The sequence below is a fragment of the Quercus suber genome, unplaced genomic scaffold, assembly GCF_002906115.3.
Source record: "Quercus suber isolate HL8 unplaced genomic scaffold, Cork oak 2.0 scaffold_97, whole genome shotgun sequence".
In the NCBI taxonomy this organism is placed as follows: Eukaryota; Viridiplantae; Streptophyta; class Magnoliopsida; order Fagales; family Fagaceae; genus Quercus; species Quercus suber.
In genome coordinates, this window is record NW_027069562.1 from 139340 (window position 1) to 161718 (window position 22379).

The 22379-nt window shown below is 33.1% G+C and overlaps 1 protein-coding gene and 1 non-coding gene across 2 annotated transcripts; both read right to left on the reverse strand.

Annotated features, from left to right (window-relative positions):
- Nucleotides 1-7755: 7755 nt before the first annotated feature.
- Nucleotides 7756-8478, reverse strand: LOC112037829 (uncharacterized). Its single transcript, XM_024070656.1, has one exon. It carries the CDS (start codon nt 8476-8478, stop codon nt 7756-7758), a length of 723 nt encoding a protein of 240 aa, XP_023926424.1.
- A 6272-nt stretch (nt 8479-14750) lies between these two features.
- Nucleotides 14751-14857, reverse strand: LOC112028440 (small nucleolar RNA R71). Its single transcript, XR_002884628.2, has one exon. It is a non-coding gene; the product is annotated as a small nucleolar RNA R71 (small nucleolar RNA).
- Nucleotides 14858-22379: the final 7522 nt, after the last annotated feature.

The window sequence follows — 22379 nt, forward strand, 5'->3', positions numbered from 1 at the left end:
TTTATAATTATTTTTTTATAATCAAGTCTAAGATATCAATTCATCTCGGAGAATGTTAAAGCCTAAAGGTACCATAGCATTATTTATTGAATTTTAGTATAAGACAACCAAAAACTTACCTAATTGCATTAGCAGGGATCACACTTACGTAACTATAGAATTTAGTAAGGTTTGACAGAAGAACTTTGAATATCATTCCTTCATTGACTTTCACTATTTATAACCATGAATGTCCTTTATTTTCCCGAGGCAGGTAGCTATAGTTATTAAAGAGTTAAGCTAGTGTCATATAAAGTGGCACAACTTGTGCCACAACTTGCCCACATGGCAAGTTGAGTAGTAGAGGGGTGATGGGGGGTCCATGTGGAGACACCCTTCTACCATTTACAACTTACCGCATTATATTATACAACCTTGTGTCACAACTTGTCACATGAGCAAGTTGGGCACAAATTGTGCCACTTAGCACATCGTTATTAAAAAGTCCCCCAGGGGAATTGGAGATGATGCCATGACAAAGACACAACGTGCAACTTTAATTAACAAGTTCAACTCAAGAGATGAAAGCCAAGACAAAGACTTACAACGCGCATCATAATTAACACGTCCAACTCAAGAGATGAAAGCCAAGACAAAGACGCACAACGCGCATCTTAATTAACATGTTCAACTCAATTAGCATGGTCAAGAATCTTTTTTTTTTTTTTTTTTTTTAGAAAAAGAGTCATGTAATTTAATTGATATATTATAAAGTTTGCAATAAAAATATTCAAAATTTAAATGGCAGAAATACTTTTTTCATCCTTATATTTTGACTCTATTCCTGTTTTGCCCTTACTTTTTTATTTTATCACTTTTAATCCCTAAATGAAAAAAAAAAAAAATAGCATTCCATTTTAGTCCCTACCGTTACTCACTTAACATAACTATCCTACATGGCAAATGGAGTGCACTGTTGGCACAGTAAATGTTGACCTGTCCATTAAAATAATATTAAAAAAATTATTTGGCTTTTTAAAAAAGCCACGTCGGCAGCTTAATTTTTAAAAAAGCCACTTAGACAAAACAATACCTTCTCATAACAAAAAATAAAATAAAATAAAATAAAATAAAAAAAGATAAAAAAGATAAAACAATTAAAATAAAATTTTGAATTTCAATTTTTTTTAAAGTAAAATAAATATAATAAATGATTTTTTTTTTATTCCTTTCATTATTTATGAGAAGAACATGTTCATCTTCTTTGTGTTCTTCCCTAGAGTATGACTGATCATGTTCATGTTCTTCGTATTCTTAGTAAATTAATCCTTTCTTTTTTTAACTTTTCTTTCTTGTACTTTCTTTATAACCAAACACATCAAAACTCATTAACAGTTAAAAGAAAATAACATTTTATCATCCATTTTCTTAGCAACCAAACAATTTTTTCAATTTCACTAAAAAAAAAAATTCAGATCAACAACCAACCAAATTTTTGATGTCAATCCTAAGTTCTAAACATTTTTCACAAACCCAACAAATCCCCTTATACACAAACCGATCAAATTCTCTGTCACAAACCCAAAAAATATCCATTCACAAACTCAAAAAATTTCATTTCACAAACTCATGATATCCCTTCTCAAATTTGTCAAAAACCCAAAACAAATACAGCAAACCCAAGATTGGCTTCAAATTCAACCCCAAGATAGAGAGAGTGAGATGAGAAAGTGAGGAGGGAGAGGATTCACATTCAATCTCAGTTAGGCTTCAAATCTACCTAGAAGCCCACACCACACACTATGTACACAGACAAAAATTGACCCACCACCTGCAAACACCTCTGATCCCACATTGGTCCGTCACTAGCCGAGGACCCATGTCACACCAAATTTGGAAGAATGAGAGAGAATAGCAGGGGAAAAAAAAAAAAGAAGGAGGGTGGAGAAATAGTGATCTGGGAATAGAAAGAATAAGAACGAAGAAAAAGAAGAAACAAGTACAAATAAAACACACATGAATCTAAATTCCACCATTTTTTTTTTGTTTTTAATTATGTTTTTTTAATTGATAATTTTTTTTTAGTTAGAGATTGACGTGGATGCTTACGGGGCATTTTTTTTTAATATTATTTTAATGGGCAGGTCAGTATTTATTGTGCCAACAGTATACTCTGTTTGCCACATAAGATATTTCCGTTAAGTGAGTAATGGTAGGGACCAAAATGAAATGCTTTTTTCATTTAGGAACTAAAAGTAGTAAAATTAAAAAACAGGGATCAAAACGAAAATAGGGTTAAAATATAGAAGAGAAAAAAGTATTTCCATCAATTTAAATTTATTTAATACGTAACTATCGATGACCACTATGAATCTTGTATTTCAGTTTATTAACCAAAAAAATTGGTACATTAATGATATGCCTTCTAAGTCTATCATTCGCATTCATCTAAAAAAAAAAAGTCTATCACGTGTACTAGCTAGTTGATTTTTTGTTCATTTGCATTAATCAAAATACTTTATGTCAATTTTTGTGCCAAGTCAAAGAAATAGACTGTAGAGTGTAGACTCTGAACAACTTTAAAAAAAAAATAAAAAAAAAATAAAAACTACTCATTGAAATCCCTAAGTTAAAAGTATAAATAAAATAATCCAATTATTTTTTATATCTCTTGACATCCAAACGAAAAACTAGCAACATCAATCCACCAAAACTTTCATCATAATTGTATTATGCTACCAAGCGGAATTTGAAGAATCTATTCATTTTTTTGGTAGCAATAATTGAATTAAGCTCATTTTTATTTTCTCAAAAAATTGAAAATTGAAAAATGATTCAATGCTTTAATTATGCAGACAATTTTTGGTATTTTCTATAGAACTAAACAAAGAACATCTTGAAAGAATTTGGAACCGCTTGTGATGAGGAACTTGATGCAAGGAAAGTAATGGGTTGTGATATGATTTAAAATTAGACGGAATGTATGTTGCGTAGAGCATCACTAGTAGTCTCTTCAAATTTTTGTACTGTTTGAAGAGTAAACAGTTACTTTTACATATTATCTATTTACTTCTTCAAATACACTTTCTAACAGGCTCTCTATCATTTCTCTATTCTATTTAATATTAGTTTTTCATTCATTTTTTATTCTTTCCAAATTCAAAATAGCTATATTTTTTTAAATCTTCCAACTCTATAATTTTCAAATTCTCCAAGTTCCTACAATCTATATTGTTGTATTTGAACAATTTATATTTTTAATGGTGTAATTTTAATTTTCACGCATATTTATTTGCTTGTCTTTATCATATTTTTGTAAATCTTGTGCAAATCCTTTGAAAAATTTTATGTAATTTAAAATTGGTCAAATTTATGTATATTTTAGGAATGATTTTATTTATTAATTCTTTCCTACAAAATTCATTAGTTTTTATCTTTTAATTATTAATTATTAATATTCATTAATTTATCATTATCCCTTTCTATTTTTGTAATTAAAAAAGATTATCATTTTCTTGAAAATGTTGATATCGAAACAAACAGAGCATTAGTCTACTTTAGTAAAACTTATCATTAATTTTAATAAAAGAAAAATTTATCATTTAAGGCCACATCAGCCCACACGTCTCTCCCATAAATAAAATAAAATAAAGGCCACATATTTCGCTGGACAAAAAATAGACTAGAAAGTGTTTTTTGGCCCTTTGTGAATTGGGGCTAAAACTCTTGAAAAAAAAAAATGCAATAGTTTTCACTTCATACGGCTCCTTTATGGCCATAAATAACAAGGATCGAGCCTGTATTATTTATTTTGATTTATAAGATAAATAGGTTCAAAATCGAGTAAATAGCTACCCGTTATCCAATAAAACTTAAATTCCTAATAATAAACCAAAATCTCCTACACGATTAGTGACAAAATGCATTTTGACAAGCATTCCCAGCAATTTATTTTTTCCATATCTATTTCATTGTAACGTTATCCTATGACATGACCTCTCAAAATAAAAGTGGATTGGTCCCAAGTTTGTTTGCCATCCTACCTAATGAACTATTATGATTCATTTTCATAGACTCTTCTGCATCCATGGGTTTCGTCGTGCCCATCGCTTTATGATTAATGGTTAGACTTGAATTCTATAGCAAAGCTCCTAATGAAAATGAAATGTGTATTAAGCCAATTTTCTCAGTCTTTATGGACCCAGGGCTCTTGACTTTTTTTTTTTTGGGGGGGGGGGGGGGGGGGGGTTTCTATGAACAAATTCATCTAATTCTAGATCAATCAAATTAATATTGATGCTTTATTATGACATCATTTATAAGATCGCTCATAGACTTTACATATTAGTATTCTTTTTCTCTTTTTCTCACCGTTCCATTTATTTGAATTCTTTTTGTTATTGCTTCACAACTTACAATCATATGATTTTGTAACTAGTTTGTTTTGGTTATTGTGCCAATTGGATAGAATCAAATACAATCAATGTAATTGAATTCTAATGCAACGACAAACCAATTTCAATTAAAGAAAAAAAAAGTAGGATGGAAAAGATACAAAATCAATAAAAGAAGATGAGTAGAAAGACATATTAGATACCATATCCTTGACTTGGTATCTAATAAGATCTACCTACTATTGGATTTATGGAAGAAATAGGTATTTCCATGACTCTACCTCCAAGTCAATTGTGTTCTGCTTAATTCCTATTTCATGGCCACATATCTTTCCGGCTAAGGAATGGTAAACCTTTCTCTTGTTACATGAATCCAATTTTCATTTCATCCAAGAAAAGCCATCTATTTTTTTGACAAGCATTCCTAGCGATAAGTCGTGTGAACCAAAAACCTATTAATAGATAAGAGCATACTCCAACTAATTCTCAAAAAATATAAATCAAGTGGAGTTCATATAGCTTCTCCTCCTAAGTATCGAACATATCCCAATTGCCTTTTCTTGCTCACTTTTTTTCCCTCCCCATAAAACCAATAGACCCAGATTTTTTATTTTATTTAATTTTTTTTGTGCTTTTCCCGTTTTCAGATTTGTATGTCTATGAAAGTTGGAACTTGAAAATTTTCTATGAGCCTAAATTTGTGTGTTTGTGAAACCAAAACATTTCTGTTCGTTTGTTATGAGGGAGAGAAGAAAGAAATAAACGATAAAAAAAAAAAAAAAATTATTATGGTTTTTGATTGTTTTTATATTTTCAAACAATTGCTCCAGAAAAAATATCTTACTTAGCTTGTGGCTTAGAGTATAGAATAGAAGTTTTGTAGTGCTTGAGAAAAAAAAAATCACTTTTGTTTTTCAAATTTTGATTTAAATAAATGAATAAATTAATTTCTAAATCATTTTTTAATAATTAAAAAAAAAAAGTGAAATGGTGTTGTTTTAAGAAAGTGAACAATGTTTTTCAAGTGGAAATAGACGGAACGAATATAATGAAAATAATGTCAAACTTAAAAGATTAAAAAGGCCATTTTTGGTGTCTAAGCCCATTTCTTGGTGATGAGCTTGGGATGCAGGCTACATTTGTATTTGGGTGATGAGCTTGGTATCTAAGCCCATAACTGATAACCTTTTGTTTTTTTCCTCAGCAGTTAGGACAATTGTTTTTTCTTTTTTGTTGCTTGTGTTTCTCCTCAAGAGTCAAGACGAGAAAACACTGACAAAGAGTCTATGTATTTTCCAATTGCAATGGAGACATCAAAGGTTCGAATTTCTTCTCCCAAATTATTAAATTAAAAAAGTTATATATCAACCATACCAGAAAATAGAAATAGGCTTTGCACAATTCATAAAATTAATGGTTTCCTTTTGATTGTAACACCCTGAAATCCAAATTAAGTAGTAGTATAATGTATTTAGTGTTCCTCTTTTAAATCCTTATGGTTAAACTTTGTAAATTTTCTCTCAATAAATAAAGAACTTGTCAATTTGGATATCTAGTTTGGAATACCAATGAAGTTTCAACATTCAAGTTATCCCCATGGAACATATATTTTGCAACGAACTTTTGGTATTTACTATTTAGAAAGCGCTTGATGGAAAAAGCTAAAAGGAGATGGTAGTTGTTTCATCACAAGGTCTGGACAATGCCATTTTGTGTAGTATTAGAGCATTAAATTTTAGATCCGAAAGCATAAAAAACCTAGTTTACCTAGGTTGCTATTGCTATATTTAGCAAACAATCGGTCCCTTTGCCTCTCCACGTGCCGCTGGTCTCTCTTCCTCTCCCCATGCCATTGATCTCTCAACCCATCTTGTTGTGGTGACCCATTATCAAAATTTATTTTGGATTTCTATGAGATATGTTGTTTTAAGATTTTTGGACTATAACTTGATTATTGGATGATTTATGTGAATGTTGTGTTTAGTTTTTTATATTCTTCAACTTTATGTCATATGATGTAATTTTTTTTAATGTTATAATTTATTAATTTACCTAAATGGAGTATTTTTTTTTTAATCTTATTTTAGTTGCTTTTTATAATTATAATTTATAATTTAATTAATTACTAAACCTACAATTCAACAAATGAACCACTAGTTGAACCAATGAACTAATTCTTCAATCGGGTCAACTTCTGATATGGTTTTGATAACTATGTTTAAAACAATGTCTTAAAAAGAATCATTAAGAAAGCATTGTATATATAGTTCTAGCTTTTTACCAAAAAAATAAATAACTATGTATTGAATCAAATTCAAAGTGAATGAATATTTGCAAAACTGCGATTTTGCAGTTCTTCAAATTTTTTTTGATTTTCTTTATTTTTTTTTTTAAATTCTGATTTTGAAACCAATCATTGGAAGGTTGATGTAGGGTCAAGATTTGTAGCTCAAGAACTTGCATGATCCCACACCAAATGAGCATTTCGAAGCATTTAAACGCACCTTGTACTTTCTTAGAACTTCAAAGATCTTTTCAAGATCCTTTACATGTTCAGAGACGATTTTGCTTTTCACCACCATATCATCTATGTAAATCTCAATACTTCCACCCAGCTGTGCCTCAAACATCCTTGTCATCATTCTTTGGTAGGTGGATCCTGCGTTTTTCAAACCAAATGACATCACTTTATAGTGGTAGTTCCCAATAGGGGTGACAAAAGCAGTCTTTTCCTGATCATCCAGGGCTAATGGTATTTGGTGATAACCTTAGAAGGCATCTAGGAAACTCATCCGAGAATGGCTGACAGTGGCATCTACTAGCTGATCAATTTTAGGCATAGGAAAAGGATCCTTGGGGCAAGCCTTATTTAAGTCAGTGAAGTATACACATACTCATTATTTCCCGTTCTTCTTCTTCACCACCATAATGTTTGCTAGCCACTCTGGATAAAAAAATTCTTTGATAGCTCCAGCTTGTTTGAGCTTTGTTACCTCCTCCCATACTACATTAGCATGTTCCCTAGATGGGCGCCGAGGAGACTATTTCTTAGGGTTAACTAAAGGGTTGACATTTAGGTGATGACATATAAATTCTGGATCTACCCCCGAGGCTTTATAAGCATTCTAAGCAAATACATTGATATTTCTCATAAGGAATTCTACAAGCGCATCCTTCTCTTAGAGAGGTAATTGAGACTTGACCTGAAAGAACTTCTCTGGATCATCCCCAATGGTAACCTTTGTCAACTCTTCACATCTCACACCCTCGGCTGAGTCATTGGTGTGCGGTGCAGGATGTTTTGATTGCTATAAATCCCTTCCAGCATGGGTCGAGGACTCAATCTCGGGTTTATGTTGGATGGCAGCCACCAAGCATTGTCTCACCACAGATTGATCTCCCAAGATTTCGTTAACTTGACCCTCAGACGAATACTTAACTTTCTGATGTAGAGTAGAGGAAACAACCGCTGGGTACGAAGCCAAGGTCTAGCCACAATTGCAGTATAGGGCGAATATATATCTACAACGATGAAATCCACCTCTACTACCTCTGCACCAATCTGCACAGGCAATCGTATTTGGCCCTTCGAGGTAACAACTCTTCCTTCAAAACTCACCAGGTGAGAATTGTTTGGTGCTAAGTCATCGGGTTTTAAGTTTAGCCCCTTGTAGAGATTAGAATACATTATCTCTACTGCGCTACCCTGGTCCGCCATTACTCTCTTCACGTCATACCCTCCAATTTTGAGGGTGATTACTAAAGTATCGTCATGGGGTTGGATGGTTCCAACCTTGTCTTCGTCCGAGAACCCTAACACCGGTTTAATATTCGATTTAGCTCTCTTTGGACTATGACTAAGGTCTCCTACGGGTAACCGAGCTACCGACATAACCTTGGATGGCCAGGATTCTATTCTCCTCGATGTTACGAAGATGACATTGATAGTTCCCAAAGGAGGTTTTGAAGAATCATCCCTTTGGGGCTCTGAGTTCACCTGACTTCCTCTACCACTTGAGTGGTGTAAGAAATGTCTCAACTTACCCTCGCAGACCAGTTGATCCAAATGATCCCATAGGCTCGCAATCCTCTGTGGTATGCTCATGGTCTTGATGGTACTGGCAATAGAGATTATGATTACGCCTCTCAAGGTTTCCCTCCATTTTATTCGGCCACTTGAAGAATGATTTATTTTTAATCTTTTCCAGGACTTGGTGCACTGGCTCTTTGAATACAACGTTGACTGCTTAAGGATTTGATGATCTTGATTGTCCAGCAAAATCTCTCTGCGATTTACTGTTGTTGTAACGGTTCGACCTGAAATCCCTCCTCTCTTGGGGGATAACCTTGTCCTTTCCTTTTCCTTGTTGTTGATCTTCCTCAACTCTTTTATACTTATCAATACGGTCCATGAGCTGACGCACGTTAGTAACTGGCTTACCAGTTAAGGATTTCTTTAAACCATGGTCAGTGGGAAGGCCAAGCTTAAATGTATTAAGGGCCACTCCATCACAGTCGTCTTCCATCTCATTAAACATCTTTCAGTACCTATCCGAGTATGCTTTCAAGGTCTCACCTTCTTGCATGCTCAAGGATAACAAAGAAGCTAAGGGCCTAGCCACTCTTCGGCAGGTGACAAAACGAGAACTAAATGCTTGAGTGAGTTCTTTGAAGGAGTTAATGGAATCTGCTTTCAGGCTGTCAAACCATCTCATCGCAACTGGTCTAAGACTAGAGGGGAAAACTTTGCACATCAAAGCTTCATCTTTAGAATGGACTGCCATCCTCTAGTTGAAGTAGCTCACATGTTCTACAGGGTCTGTCTTCCCATTGTAGATAATCAATGTTGGCTGATGAAAATGGCAAGGAAGTTTTACCTGTTCGATCCTGCGCGTGAAAGGTGATTTGGAGATTTGATTCAAAGCTTTACTCATAGCATCATTCCCTATACCCCCATAGGATGGACTTGGAGGTTGGCACTCGTGATAGTGCTCTTCTTTGTAAGAAAAAGACTCACTAACTGGTGTACTGGTCCTATGTCTGTAAGAGACATCCTGCTCATCGTCAAAGTCATCCTCGAAGTAAGAAGATGTTCGCCTTCTCTTTGCATGGTGCAACTCTCTTTTCAGTTTGTCAATCTCAAGTTGTATGTTCTTGTTCTTCTCTACATGAGACACGTGACTTCCACCATGTGACTGGCTTCGATCAGTATGCGCAGTGTGTACACTACCTTCACAATCCTGTCTCTGCTCCAAGTTAAGAAAATGATCAACGTACTGGGATGCTCTAGATTCTAGTGGTTGTTGCCTTGGTTCCGCCATCATCAATCATTGCTTCCACTCTTGCTCAAGCTCTCCCCATAGACCGTGCCAATTGTAGGGTCAAGATTTGTAGCCCAAGCCCAAAAGATTTGGAGTCTGAGCCCAATGAACCCAAGACAATGAATTTGTAGAGAGTGAATGAAAGAGTTGGGCTGGATAGGAATTCAACAACGGCTAGCATGGGATTCAAAAACAAATAAACATAAAAACACTCATAAAGCCTAATTGAATAGACATCCGAAGAGATAATTTATAAATTAGAATCTTGTTTTTGAACTCTAACAATCTTTTCTCCTACAGTTTCTCTTCTCCCCCTCCTTATGGGGGATCTTTTACATTATATAGTGCCTTTCGGGTCATCTTGATTGTACACTTGTTAGTCATCTGAGCATCTACTTGAGTATATATCCCATTAGGCCTCTTTTTTGGTTCTCTATGTGTGGTGGTGGTTGAGAGTGCACTGTTTAGGGGTCTTCTCCACATTAATGCGGTCAGAAAAGTTGCTGCAGTGCATTTAATGTGGTGGTAGCAGCTTTTCCTCTATATTTTTATTCGTTCTTATCATCTCCATACATGCCTGAAGTTTATCCTTATTATTGAAACCGTCAGGAAAGCCACTTGAACCTCCCAAGGGCTTGCTTGACTGAGACTCTCCATATCCAAGGAGATCACACTCTTCGGACTATTGACGCTCTCTTCGGACTGTACTCTTCATTCATTTCCAGGTATATTTTTCCCACTTGGGTTCCTTCTCAATCATTTTCTCCTCTTCCAACACGCCCTAGTCCTCCAATAGGGCCTTAGGCCCAATACATAATTCTAGACTTTCACCTCCATAGTTGATATAAACAATCAAAAAAAAAAAAAAATACTAAGATATATATATATATGTTTTTTTTTTTTTTTATATTTTATATACGTTGTCTTTTTAAAATTCATTACTCTTGTTTTAAATTAATTATATCATATACTAAATTGATGTTGCCCCCTGAATCAAAGTATTCCACCATTGCTTCCTATGAATTGGGTTTCATTACTCCTTCAAAACTTTGCCCACGAAATGTCTCTAGTGTCGCTTTCAATTTCCTCAAGAGTCAAGACAAGAGAAACTATCGATACAGAGTTTATGTATTTTCGAATTAAGGTGGCACTCAAACAGTTAAACTTCGGATAATTCAGAAGTGTCAAGTTATTATTTGATTAATTCTATATCTGAAGTCTAAGAACTCGCTTCACTTGTGTGCTTTCCATGGGCATAAATTGTTTTGTTTTGATTAAAACATCCTGATATCCAAATTCATTAGTAGTATAATAATAATAATAAGCATTTAGCGTTCCTCTTTCAAATCTCCATGGTTAAACTTAGTATACTGTTTAGAAAACCAATGAAAAATCTCCATGGAACATGTATATGCAGTTAACTCCTGGTATGTCCAAATTAGATTACATTTGAAGAATGTTGATGCTCATTTTGCAACTTCTTACCTAAAAGCCAATAAGGGGGAAAGCCCAATAAAAAGTGAAGCCCAAAGGCCCACCAAGAAGACCAAAGAAACCAAAAAAAAAAAAAAAAAAACAAATAAAAGCCTAGACTTATGTTTGGGCTGAAAGAGAAATGCAAGGAAAAGTGATCTGCAGGAAAATACAGATCTTCTGCAGAATACATATCTTCTATATAATACAGATTTTTTGTAGAATGACTTTGGTAAATTAAAGCAAATTGGGTCAAGACTTTTTTGACTCGACAAAGGGCAGCAAGCCTATGAAGCCCATAACATCCTTATAAAAGAAGAAAAGAACCTGAACTTATCTCTAGTAAGGGACATGATGAAAGAAAACAAAAATAACAGTAGTAGAAAATGCATGAAGGAGAAAGAAACCAAAATCAAGAAAAAAAGTCAAAAGTAGCAAGGTAGGTGAGTAAGGTAAGGTCTAGGCTCTGCCTTCTGCATCCCAATAATGCAAGCGAGTAAGGCCTAAGGCCAATGAGGTGCAGAGGGTGTAGTTTGGTGGAGGGGGGAAATGACCTAGATTTGGTATCCTGCTGAGACCACTTTTGGGAATATGCTTTGCTAGGAAAATATATTTGCCAAAAATGGGAAGAAGGTAAGTAGGAACCATCTGATACATGCTAGAGAATGAAGACAGAGAATTAATGGAGGCCTTTACCGTTTTAGGAAAAGAGATGTGAGGTTGCTTCGTGGCAAACTAGTCTTTAACCAAAATAGGGAGGTTATTTGTCGTAAGGAATAGGCTGAAACTCCTTAGTGGGATTGAACCCACTTGTACACGGTTGGAAGGTAGTGGCTAGTATGTTGTGGGTGTTGACTGAATGCCTGCAATAGACAAAATGATTGGTAAAATAAGGGCAAAAATGGAAAAGAGCATGGATTGAGTTATGGTATAAATAGGAATAGTACCCATGAATATAGGATGAGGAACAAGAACACATAAATCAAAGAATATTATATGAAGGAAATTTGAATGGTGAGTTGAAAGTGAAAGAAGAGAGAAAAGAGAAAGAAAGTGATATCGGAGAGAAGAGAGAGTAGAGAAAACACAGTAGAATTAGCATGCATTACTAGAAATCCTTTCCCTCCCTCTAAAAACACCAAAGTACACTCTTTGCAATCTCCAAAAGATGACTACTCTAACTCATGTTTCAAACCACATAACTTTATAGCCTTATTTGATAATAAGGTTGTGTGAGTTGGGATTGAGATCTTTTTAGTTAACATCCTGCTATGAATATTTTTTACCATGATTATTTCTGTTGAAACTTTTATTATTTCTTTGTTATTACATGCTTTACTTTTAATACAAACTAATCATTATTCTGCCATACGTATATATATATATATACACACACACACACACACACATACACATACATACATTGTAGTTCATATTCTGTAGAGCATATTTTATATATTTATATGTGAATACATAGAAGTATATATACGAATATATGTATATATATATATGTATATATATGAGAATATGTATACTAACCCTTGTAAATTAATATCTTCTTGATAGGTTTTTGATGTGCATGAAATATATACAATAAAGTACTCACATATCTACATATTTAGTTTTACTTTTATGTTATTTTGTTACTGATTATATAATATCTTTGTGTTGCAGGTAACAAGGGCTTTACATGCAAAGTGGGGCTAGGCCAATTAAATTCAAGTCCAATTGGAGCAAGAAATCAAAGGAAATTTGCACCAAATCCAAGTCCAATTCGGATTAGGATTCCAGCCTGCATATCAGTTAGTATTTTTGGCATAACTTTCAGCTCAGATATCCAATCGAGATGATTCAAGTTGGGATAGAAAGTTAACTTAAAGGACTACAACTTTGTAGTTTACCGAAAGTCCAAATTCTGAATTTAAATGGGCAAAAATCGTCAGTTAAATGAAGCCTAAAAATCTGGGATTTTCTCCAAACGGGAATTCAACTTATAATAGGATTCCTTGACCTATTTAAAGGCTCTTTAGGGTAAAAAGAAGAGGGGGGAAACCTGAGAGGAAAAGGAGGCGCCGCATAGAAGAATTTACTTTTGGCAGTCTTTCAAAAGAGGAGTATCTGAGGACAAAGGCGAGAGCTTCGTGTTGATCAACCAATTCGGATGAAAGACATAAGTTTTATTTGTATTCTTTTCAATTTTATTATGAATTAAATTTTATTTTCTAGAGCATTGATGTAGTCTAGCAATGAACACACAATTTATTTTCTGAGTTATTTTATTTTTAATATTTCCATGATTGAGTGTTTAATTCTTATTCTTAATGCTTACTATTTTTTACAAATTACAGTTTGATCAATTGAATTACAATGGGACCGAGAGGTGATTTGTTATTTTAGTTCTAGAATTAAACACCATTAGTTGAGCGAAAGTAGAGACGCTTTACCGCGACTAGTGTGATTTTTCAGAAAATTCAAAGTACGTATTGAGTCTCCAATTAATTAAATTCACATAGAGATATGGAATTGTTATTTGAAGATATTTTTGATATTATTCGAGAGAAAATATTGAATACTTAAGGAATTTTTAATCATCAACGGGAGATTATTAGAATTTAATAATTAGGAAGAATAAATTGTGTGGGATTTGTTAGGTGAAATCAACTGCTCTAGATCCATTCTTATCATATTTTTACACTGTTAGAGTTTTAAGCTTTGTTAATTCTTTTTATTCGTAGATTTATTTCTATTAAATAGTTTAATTTAATTTAGATAGTAGAACATTCCATTTGTTTTCGAATTTTCAAATAGTAATTTATTTAGTGAATTTTGGTATTCAATAACATAGTTAATCCTTGTGAGTTTGACATTCGTTTTCTAAAAACACTTTACTACTTCTTATGATTCTGTGCGCTTATAGATTATTTTACGCGAACAAGTTTTTGGCGCCATTGCCGGGGATTAACTATTTGTTATTGATATTGATACTAGCTAGATATTTACTACTTTGGATTTTATTTTATTTATTCAAAAAAAAATTTAATTAGGTGCATCTGAGTTTGTTTTCTTTCTTTTCAAGAATTAAAAGTGCATGCCCCGATCTAAACTATCAGAGCATACACTCTTTGATCTTGGAATTGAAAGAACCTTACGTCAGCTTAAGAAAGAAAAGAAGAAAGAGGCCAACACATCTCTATCTAAGATGGCTGATTAAGAGCAAAAGGCGTTAAGAGATTATGCTACGCCCTCGGTAAATGGAGCTACATCGAGCATAAGGAGGCCAGCCATACAAGCCAATAATTTTGAGATCAAGCTGGCCATCATTCAGATGATACAGCAGACTGTCTAGTTTGGGGGGCTGTCACAAGAGGATCCTAATGTCCATATTGTAAATTTCTTGGAAATTTGTGATACTTTTAAACATAACGGAGTGATAAATGATGTGATTTGACTAAGGCTTTTTCCCTTCTCACTTAGGGATAAAGCAAAAGTTTGGTTGAATTCTTTGCCACCTGGCATCATTACAACATGGGAGGAGTTGGCACAAAAATTTTTAGCAAAATATTTCCCTCCCGCAAAGACAGCAAAGCTAAGGAATGATATCACCACGTTCATCCAATTTGAGGGTGAATCATTATATGAAGCATGGGAGAGGTACAAAGATTTATTGCGAAGGTGTCCTCATCATGAACTTCCAGCATGGCTTCAAGTGCAAACATTCTACAATGGTCTAGGAGCTACAAACAGGTCTATGGTTGATGTAGCAGCTAGTGGAGCTTTAATGAGTAAAACTCATGAGGCAGCCTATGAACTTCTAGAAGAATTGGCATCCAACAACTATCAATGGCCTACAGAAAGAGCAATGCCAAGAAAGACAGCTGGAGTTTTAGAACTTGATTCTATTACCTCATTGGCAACATAAATGGCAACTTTGTCTCAACAACTAGGTAAAATGAATGTTAATGCTATTCAAACTAATGTTGTTTATGATTATTGTGCAGGAAATCATTCAAGTGTCGACTGCTAAGTGGGAAATCATTTTGCCTAATCGAGTTATGGACAGACAAATTACGTGTCAAATTTTCAACGTCAAAATAATCCATACTCAAACACGTATAATCCTGGATGGAGGAATCACCCTAACTTCTCATGGAGCAATAACCAAGGGCAGGCTAAACCACCTAAGCAATTTCCACAGCAAGAGAAGAAGCCAACACTTGAGGACATGTTCATGTAGTACATGTAGAAGACAGATGTGGTGATCCAAAACAACTCAGCTTCAATCCGCAATCTTGAGGTGCAAATCGGTCAGCTCTCAAGCATGCTCATAAAGAGGACTACAGGAACTTTGCCAAGCAACATTGTCACCAATCCGAAAGAACATGTAAAGGCAATATCATTGAGAAGTGGACGAACATATAAGGAGCCAAAAGTAACAAATGCAAAACAAGATGAAGCTGTGGATAATGAGGAGTCAAAGATGAAGGAAGCCGAGTCAGAGATGAAAGAAATGGAGCAAGCTAAGAAGACTAAGGAGAATAAAAGAGCTTCAAAATCCAAAAATCCAGGGAAGTTACTTTTGAGACTTATTCTCCTTCAATTTATGATCCACCAATTCCTTTTTCGCAAAGATTACGAAAAAACAATGTGGATGAAGGATAATCAATTTTCTAAATTTCTAAGTATATTTAAGCAATTGCTTATTAATATTTCTCTCATTGAAGCTTTGGAAAAAATGCCTAAATATGCTAAATTTTTGAAGGATATTATATCAAAGAAGCAGAAATTGGAGGAGCATGAAACAGTAATACTGATAGAGGAGAGTAGTGTAATCTTACAAAAGAAGTTGTCGCCTAAGCTGAAAGATCCGGGGAGTTTCACTATCCCTTGCACTATAGGAAAATCTTATTTTTGATAGAGCTTTATGTGATTTAGGGGCAAGTATTAATCTAATACCTCTCATTGTTTTTAGGAAATTGGGTCTTGGAGAAGTAAAGCCGACCACTATCTCTTTACAATTGGTGGATAGATCCATTAAATATCCAAGAGGAGTCATTGAGAACGTATTAGTAAAAGTTGACAAGTTCATCTTCCCAGCTGACTTCATTGTCCTTGATATGGATAAGGACGAGGAGATCCCTTTGATATTGGGTCGACCTTTCCTTGCGACGGGGAGAACCTTAATTGATGTCCAGCAAGGAAAACTTGTTTTGAGGGTTGGAGAGCATAAGGTCACTTTTAATGTATTTAAGTCTATGGAATTTCCTTCCGAGACATAATCTTGTTTTCAAATAAGTGACCGAGACATGATCATGGCTGATGAGACTTGTGCAATTGATTTTCAAAAGTTAACACTTGAGGTATGTCTTACTCATTCTACATTTGTTAAATTCAATGATGAAGAGGTTAAAGAGTGTGAAAGATATTTGGAGGCTACACCACTCTTTCCTTCTTCAATGCAACCAAAAGTTGAAGACCTAAAATCATGTCAGCCAACATCTCCACCAGAGGAACCAGCTAAACTTGAGCTCAAACCGCTTCCATTAAAGTTAAGGTACGCTTTCTTAGGTCAAGACTCTACTTTTCTAGTTATTATTAACAGTTCTTTGAGTGATGTAGACGAGGAAAAGTTGTTGAGAATCTTGCGGGAACACAAAATAGTTTGGACCATCTCTGACATCAAAGGAATTAGTCCTTCGAATTGCACACACAAGATTTTAATGAAGGATAACGTCTAGCTACAGACGTTAAATAAAGTGCTTTTGGGAGGCAACCCAAGTTTTTTTTTTTTTTTTTTTTTTTTTTTTTTAATCTTTATGTTTATGTTTTTATTTTTTTTATTTTTTATTTTTATTTTTTTCTTTATCTTATTGTTTTTTCTTTCATTTTGTAGGAATAAAGAGACCAAAGAAATCTTCAATGGGTACACGGTTGCACCTTAAGGAAAAATATTCAATTAAAATCAAAGGAGAATCTCTTCTCCTTTCTCATTCTTCCATTTAGTTTTTCTTCCTTTTTCCCATTGAGGACAATGTGAAATTTAAGTTTGGGGGAAGGGAATTTATTTTATTTATTTCAAAAAAAAAAAAAAAAAAACTTTCTTTTGCCTAGCTTGAGGTTTGTGTTTTAAGTTCATTATACTGCTCTTGCTTAAAGAATTTCATTACTTTCATGTTCAATTCATTGCACATGCACGTAGCCACTCAGACACAACTTGTTGTTGAAGGATAAAAATGATTAGAAAATCTTAATGATAACAATGTGGACACTATAACCCTTGTGAGTTTTGAGCCAATCATTATTTTTGGAGGGTTATTTATTTTTTTCTAATCTTAAAATTCATTTGGAAGTGTGTAACATATTTCCCTTGTTGTAGTCTCATTGTTCTTGCTTCTGGCCAAGAAAAAATGATTTTATGCCACACTTGAACCTTTTGAAGTCATTGATGTTGAATGAACTATACTAGTCTTTGAGAGATGAGATTAGGTCATTTTTGTCTATTTTGAGCCATATATGTGTTTTTTTTTTTTTTGGATACATTATCGCTAGTCACCCCATTGAGCCTTTTAATTAGCCTTTCTTTCTTAAAGCCCTTGTCCATAGTGTTTCAAGATGGAATTTGATCAGTTTGTTTCAATGTGGTGGTTTGTGGGAGAATTCAAAGAAGAAAAAAAATTGTACAGAGTTCCATTTACTCCAATGTTTTGAGTTGCTTAGTAACTAGGGGTATTCATTACTAATGTTTACTCTTACGTCAAACCGTAACTTGAAATATGAGTATGCAAAAGCACCTCAAGTTTATGACTTGTTGAGTAACTGGGTGCATCCATCACAAATGCCTGCATTCATGTCAAAAGATAAGTGACGACTTGAAGTAAGTAAAAAAAAAAGGGGGAAAAGTGTCAAAAAGAAGTAAATAAAAAGGGTTTTCATCAAATTTTGAGAAGTGAAATGTAAAGGAGTATTGGTTTGAAGAAGAAGAGTTGAAAAAAAAAAATGTTGAATGAAAATTCCAAAAAGAGTTGACATTCCGACAAATCTTGAAAACATTTCTTATATTTACCTTTACCAATTTTTATTTCATACCCTTTACTTTTACCCTACATTACGTCTTAATAAAGTCCTTATTTAATCTTGAAGATTGTGTAGTTCAGATATTGATATGACTGAATAAAAAGTGTGGTATAAATTCTTTTTTTGGCATCTTTTCATGAGACTACTTGTTCTTCTTGATTAAGTGTTTTTCATGTGATTTATATGTGAGATTTTTATTTTTCTTACATTATTCCACTCACATATATTGTTGAGAGTGTTACACCCCATTTCAGAATGATTTCATTTCTTAAGTGATAACATCGGAAAGGTTTGAGTTGAAGCATACTTTCAAATAGAAATTCAAGTCAAGTTTATTCTAAAACTAAGAGTATGTTTGGGTTGGCTACCTCTTTTCACTCACAATGAGTTTTGATGGTATGAGAAATTTCTTTAGCATTTGTAGTGTTTTTGAACTTGAACTAATCCTCTTTGCAAAAGGCAATTGAAAAAAAAATGGATTTTCTTTGTTTTGTTTATTTTAGCATTCATTCTTAGAATTTTGTGGTATATTCCCTACAAACCCTCACGAGACTACAACTCGTCCACTAGTATAAGCTAAGGGTTTAAAGGCTTGTTGCATACGCTAAATGCAATCGAAATTTTCAGCGAAAGTGGATTAGTTAGGATATTTTCTTTGTTTTGTTTTACTCTTTATCTGTTTTGCTTAAGGACTAGCAAAAATGTAGGTTTGGGGGTATTTGAAGTGCATGAAATATATACAATAAAGTACTCACATATCTACATATTTAGCTTTACTTTTATGTTATTTTGTTACTGATTATATATTTTCTTTGTGTTGTAGGTAACAAGGGCTTTACATGCAAAGTGGGGCTAGGCCAATTAAATTCAAGTCCAATTGGAGCAAGAAATCAAAGGAAATTTGCACCAAATCCAAGTCCAATTCGGATTAGGATTCTAGCCTGCACATCAATTAGTATTTTTGGCATAACTTTTGGCTCAAATATCCAATCGAGATGATTCAAGTTGGGCTAAAAATTTAACTTAAAGGGCTACAACTTTGTAGTTGACCAAAAGTCCAAATTCTGAATTTAAATGGGCAAAAATCGTCAGTTAAATGAAGCCTAAAAATCTGAGATTTTCTCCAAACGCGAATTCAACTTGTAATAGGATTCCTTGATCTATTTAAAGGCTCTTTAGGGTAAAAAGAAGAGGGGAGAAACCTGAGAGAAAAAGGAGGTGCTGCATAGAAGAATTTGCTTTTGGCAGTCTTTCAAAAGAGGAGTATTTGAGGACAAAGGCGAGAGCTTCATGTTTATTAACCAATTTGGATGAAAGACATAAGTTTTATTTGTTTTCTTTTCAATTTTATTATGAACTAAATTTTATTTTCTAGAGCATTGATGTAGTCTAGCAATGAACACACAATTTGTTTTCTGAGTTATTTTATTTTTAATATTTCCATGATTAAGTGTTTAATTCTTATTCTTAATGCTTACTATTTTTTACAAATTATAGTTTGATCAATTGAATTACAATGAGACCGAGAGGTGATTTGTTATTTTAGTTCTAGAATTAAACACCATTAGTTGAGCGAAAGTAGAGACGCTTTACCGTGACTAGTGTGATTTTTCAGAAAATTCAAAGTACGTAATGAGTCTCCAATTAATTAAATTCACATAGAGATATAGAATTGTTATTTAAAGATATTTTTGATATTATTCGAGAGAAAATATTGAATACTTAAGGAATTTTTAATCATCAACGGGAGATTATTAGAATTTAATAATTAGGAAGAATAAATTGTGTGGGATTTGTTAGGTGAAATCAATTGCTCTAGATCCATTCTTATCATAGTTTTACACTGTTAGAGTTTTATGCTTTGTTAATTCTTTTTAATCGTAGATTTATTTTTATTAAATAGTTTAATTTAATTTAGATAGTAGAACATTCCATTTGTTTTCGAATTTCCAAATAATAATTTATTTAGTGAATTTTGGTATTCAATAACATAGTTAATCCTTGTGAGTTCGACATTCGTTTTCTAAAAACAATTTACTACTTGTTACGATTCTGTGCGCTTGCAGATTATTTTACGCAAACAGTTTTCTTTGGGTTTTGGAGTTTATGTGTAAAAAGAAAGTGGAGAAATATTTTTGCAGCAGAAAATGGAGAATAGTCACTCACATTATAGAAAAGTGTAGAAAACATTACTATATAGCAGAAACTTAAGAAAAGTCGGTTTTGCGGTAAAAGTTGGAAAAATGTTCCTTTTGCGGTAGAAATAGAGAATAAGTCTAGTTTGTAGTGTCGTCCTCTGTACTTTGAACTCAATGTTTGTACACAAATTGGCAGCGGCAGAATGAGACCTTGGAGCTTATTTTGTGAGAACGTCAAACCCAACTTCTTTCCTAAAAAAAAGCCTAGGCTAAACGTTGTCTAATAACATCAGGACACATGTCTAAGGTAGAAGAAATCAAAAAACTACCCTCAACCAAGAACAAATAACATGATGTTATCTACCTCCTTCAATTGACATTTGACTTGGTCTATGGTTTGTCCCCTTGTGATGCTTGAATTGAATTTTGCTGATTTAAACGCTGTCGTATAGAAATCCTCAGTTGCGCCAAATAGTGTTTTTTCCACTCAAGCAAGTGTTCCCTGAAATGTGAACAATGTTGTCTATATGTTATCTCTTGAGGATCAGTTTTGTGTTTCAAACCGTGTCGCTTTTAGTCTTAATAGATAGTATTATAGTTATTTAAAGCACTTGTTTCTAACATTTTATTAGTATAATAAACCACGTGTTTCTCAATCTTCGGTGTTCTTACACAAATTCATCACTAAAACCTCATGATAGTCAATAAAGATTGCAACCTAGAAATTAAGGTTTATATTTTAAAAACTTCCACCCCGTAGAAAATCCTAAAAATAGCAACTTTCCTGAGTTTCAAAGATACTGAGGCGGCCATGGGCCGCGCCATGTACAGTTCAAGGGGTTCAATCTGAGTTGGCAATTTTTTTTTTAATATATTTATAAAATATATTTTTTTAAATCTTCCACCTGGAAAAAAATTCTAAAAATAACAACTTTCCTGACTCGTGCTAAGTTTCAAAGATACTAAGACCACTATTTTATATGGGTGGCGCGGCCATATGTACAGTACTTGAACCCCTGAGTTGGCAATATATATATATATATATAGTGCCGGTTCAATGGGTAAGCTAAATAGGCAACCGCCTAAGGCTTCCAATGAAAAAAGGTTCCTAAATTTTTATCAATAAAGATATTCTTATATCAATGGAAGTATCCTAAATATTCATCCATAAATAAAAAGTTGCCGTTTTTTTTATCAAAGAAAAACTTTTAAAGAAAAATGTTTTCATTGGATGGGTCAATCATTTAATTTCTCACACATATATGTTAAAAGAACTCATTAATCTTACACTAGTAAATAAATTTATACTCAAATTTTATTTAGAGATATCAAATATATAGCTTTATTAAAATTTTCAATCATAATTTTTTTAGTATTTGGTTACTTCATTCAATAAATATTATTTATTTTAGTTGTATAGTCATTGAGTAATGCGATAAGTTTGTTTTAATTTGCAATTTTTTCTTGAAAAAAATAGATTTTAAATGAAAAAAAAAAAAAAACCCAAAAGTTAAATAAATATTCTATTAATATTCAAAGTATAAGAATAGACCCTACTTAAAGTAGTCGTCTTAAGCCTCACAATACCTTGAGCCGGCCCTGTATATATATTGGTTTTTTTTTTTTTTTACACTCTTAAAATAAAAATTTGAACACATTAGCTCTATTTTTTTTTTTAAAAAAAAAAAAAAAAAAAAAAAACAAAAAAAAGGTCTAACAACAAACCAATTTTATCTAAAATCTAGGTAGGGGGTGGTTTAGATCTTAAAGAATTTGAAATAAACTAATGGAAAATTCATAGTTTACATTGTACTATTAATGTAAGATTTACATTGTTTTTAAACAAATGTGTACAATATTGCATATTTTTTTGCAAATGTGAACGGTATAATTATTTACAATGTAAATCTTACATTGATTCTAAACAAACATGTATAATATAATTTTCTACAATATAAATCTTACATTGATAGTATAATGTAAATATATAATTGTCCTAAACT

What these genes read in the sequence shown, in the direction of transcription:
- LOC112037829 (XM_024070656.1), bottom strand. Translation starts at nt 8,478, where the DNA reads ATGAGCATACCACAGAGGATTGCGAGCCTATGGGATCATTTGGATCAA.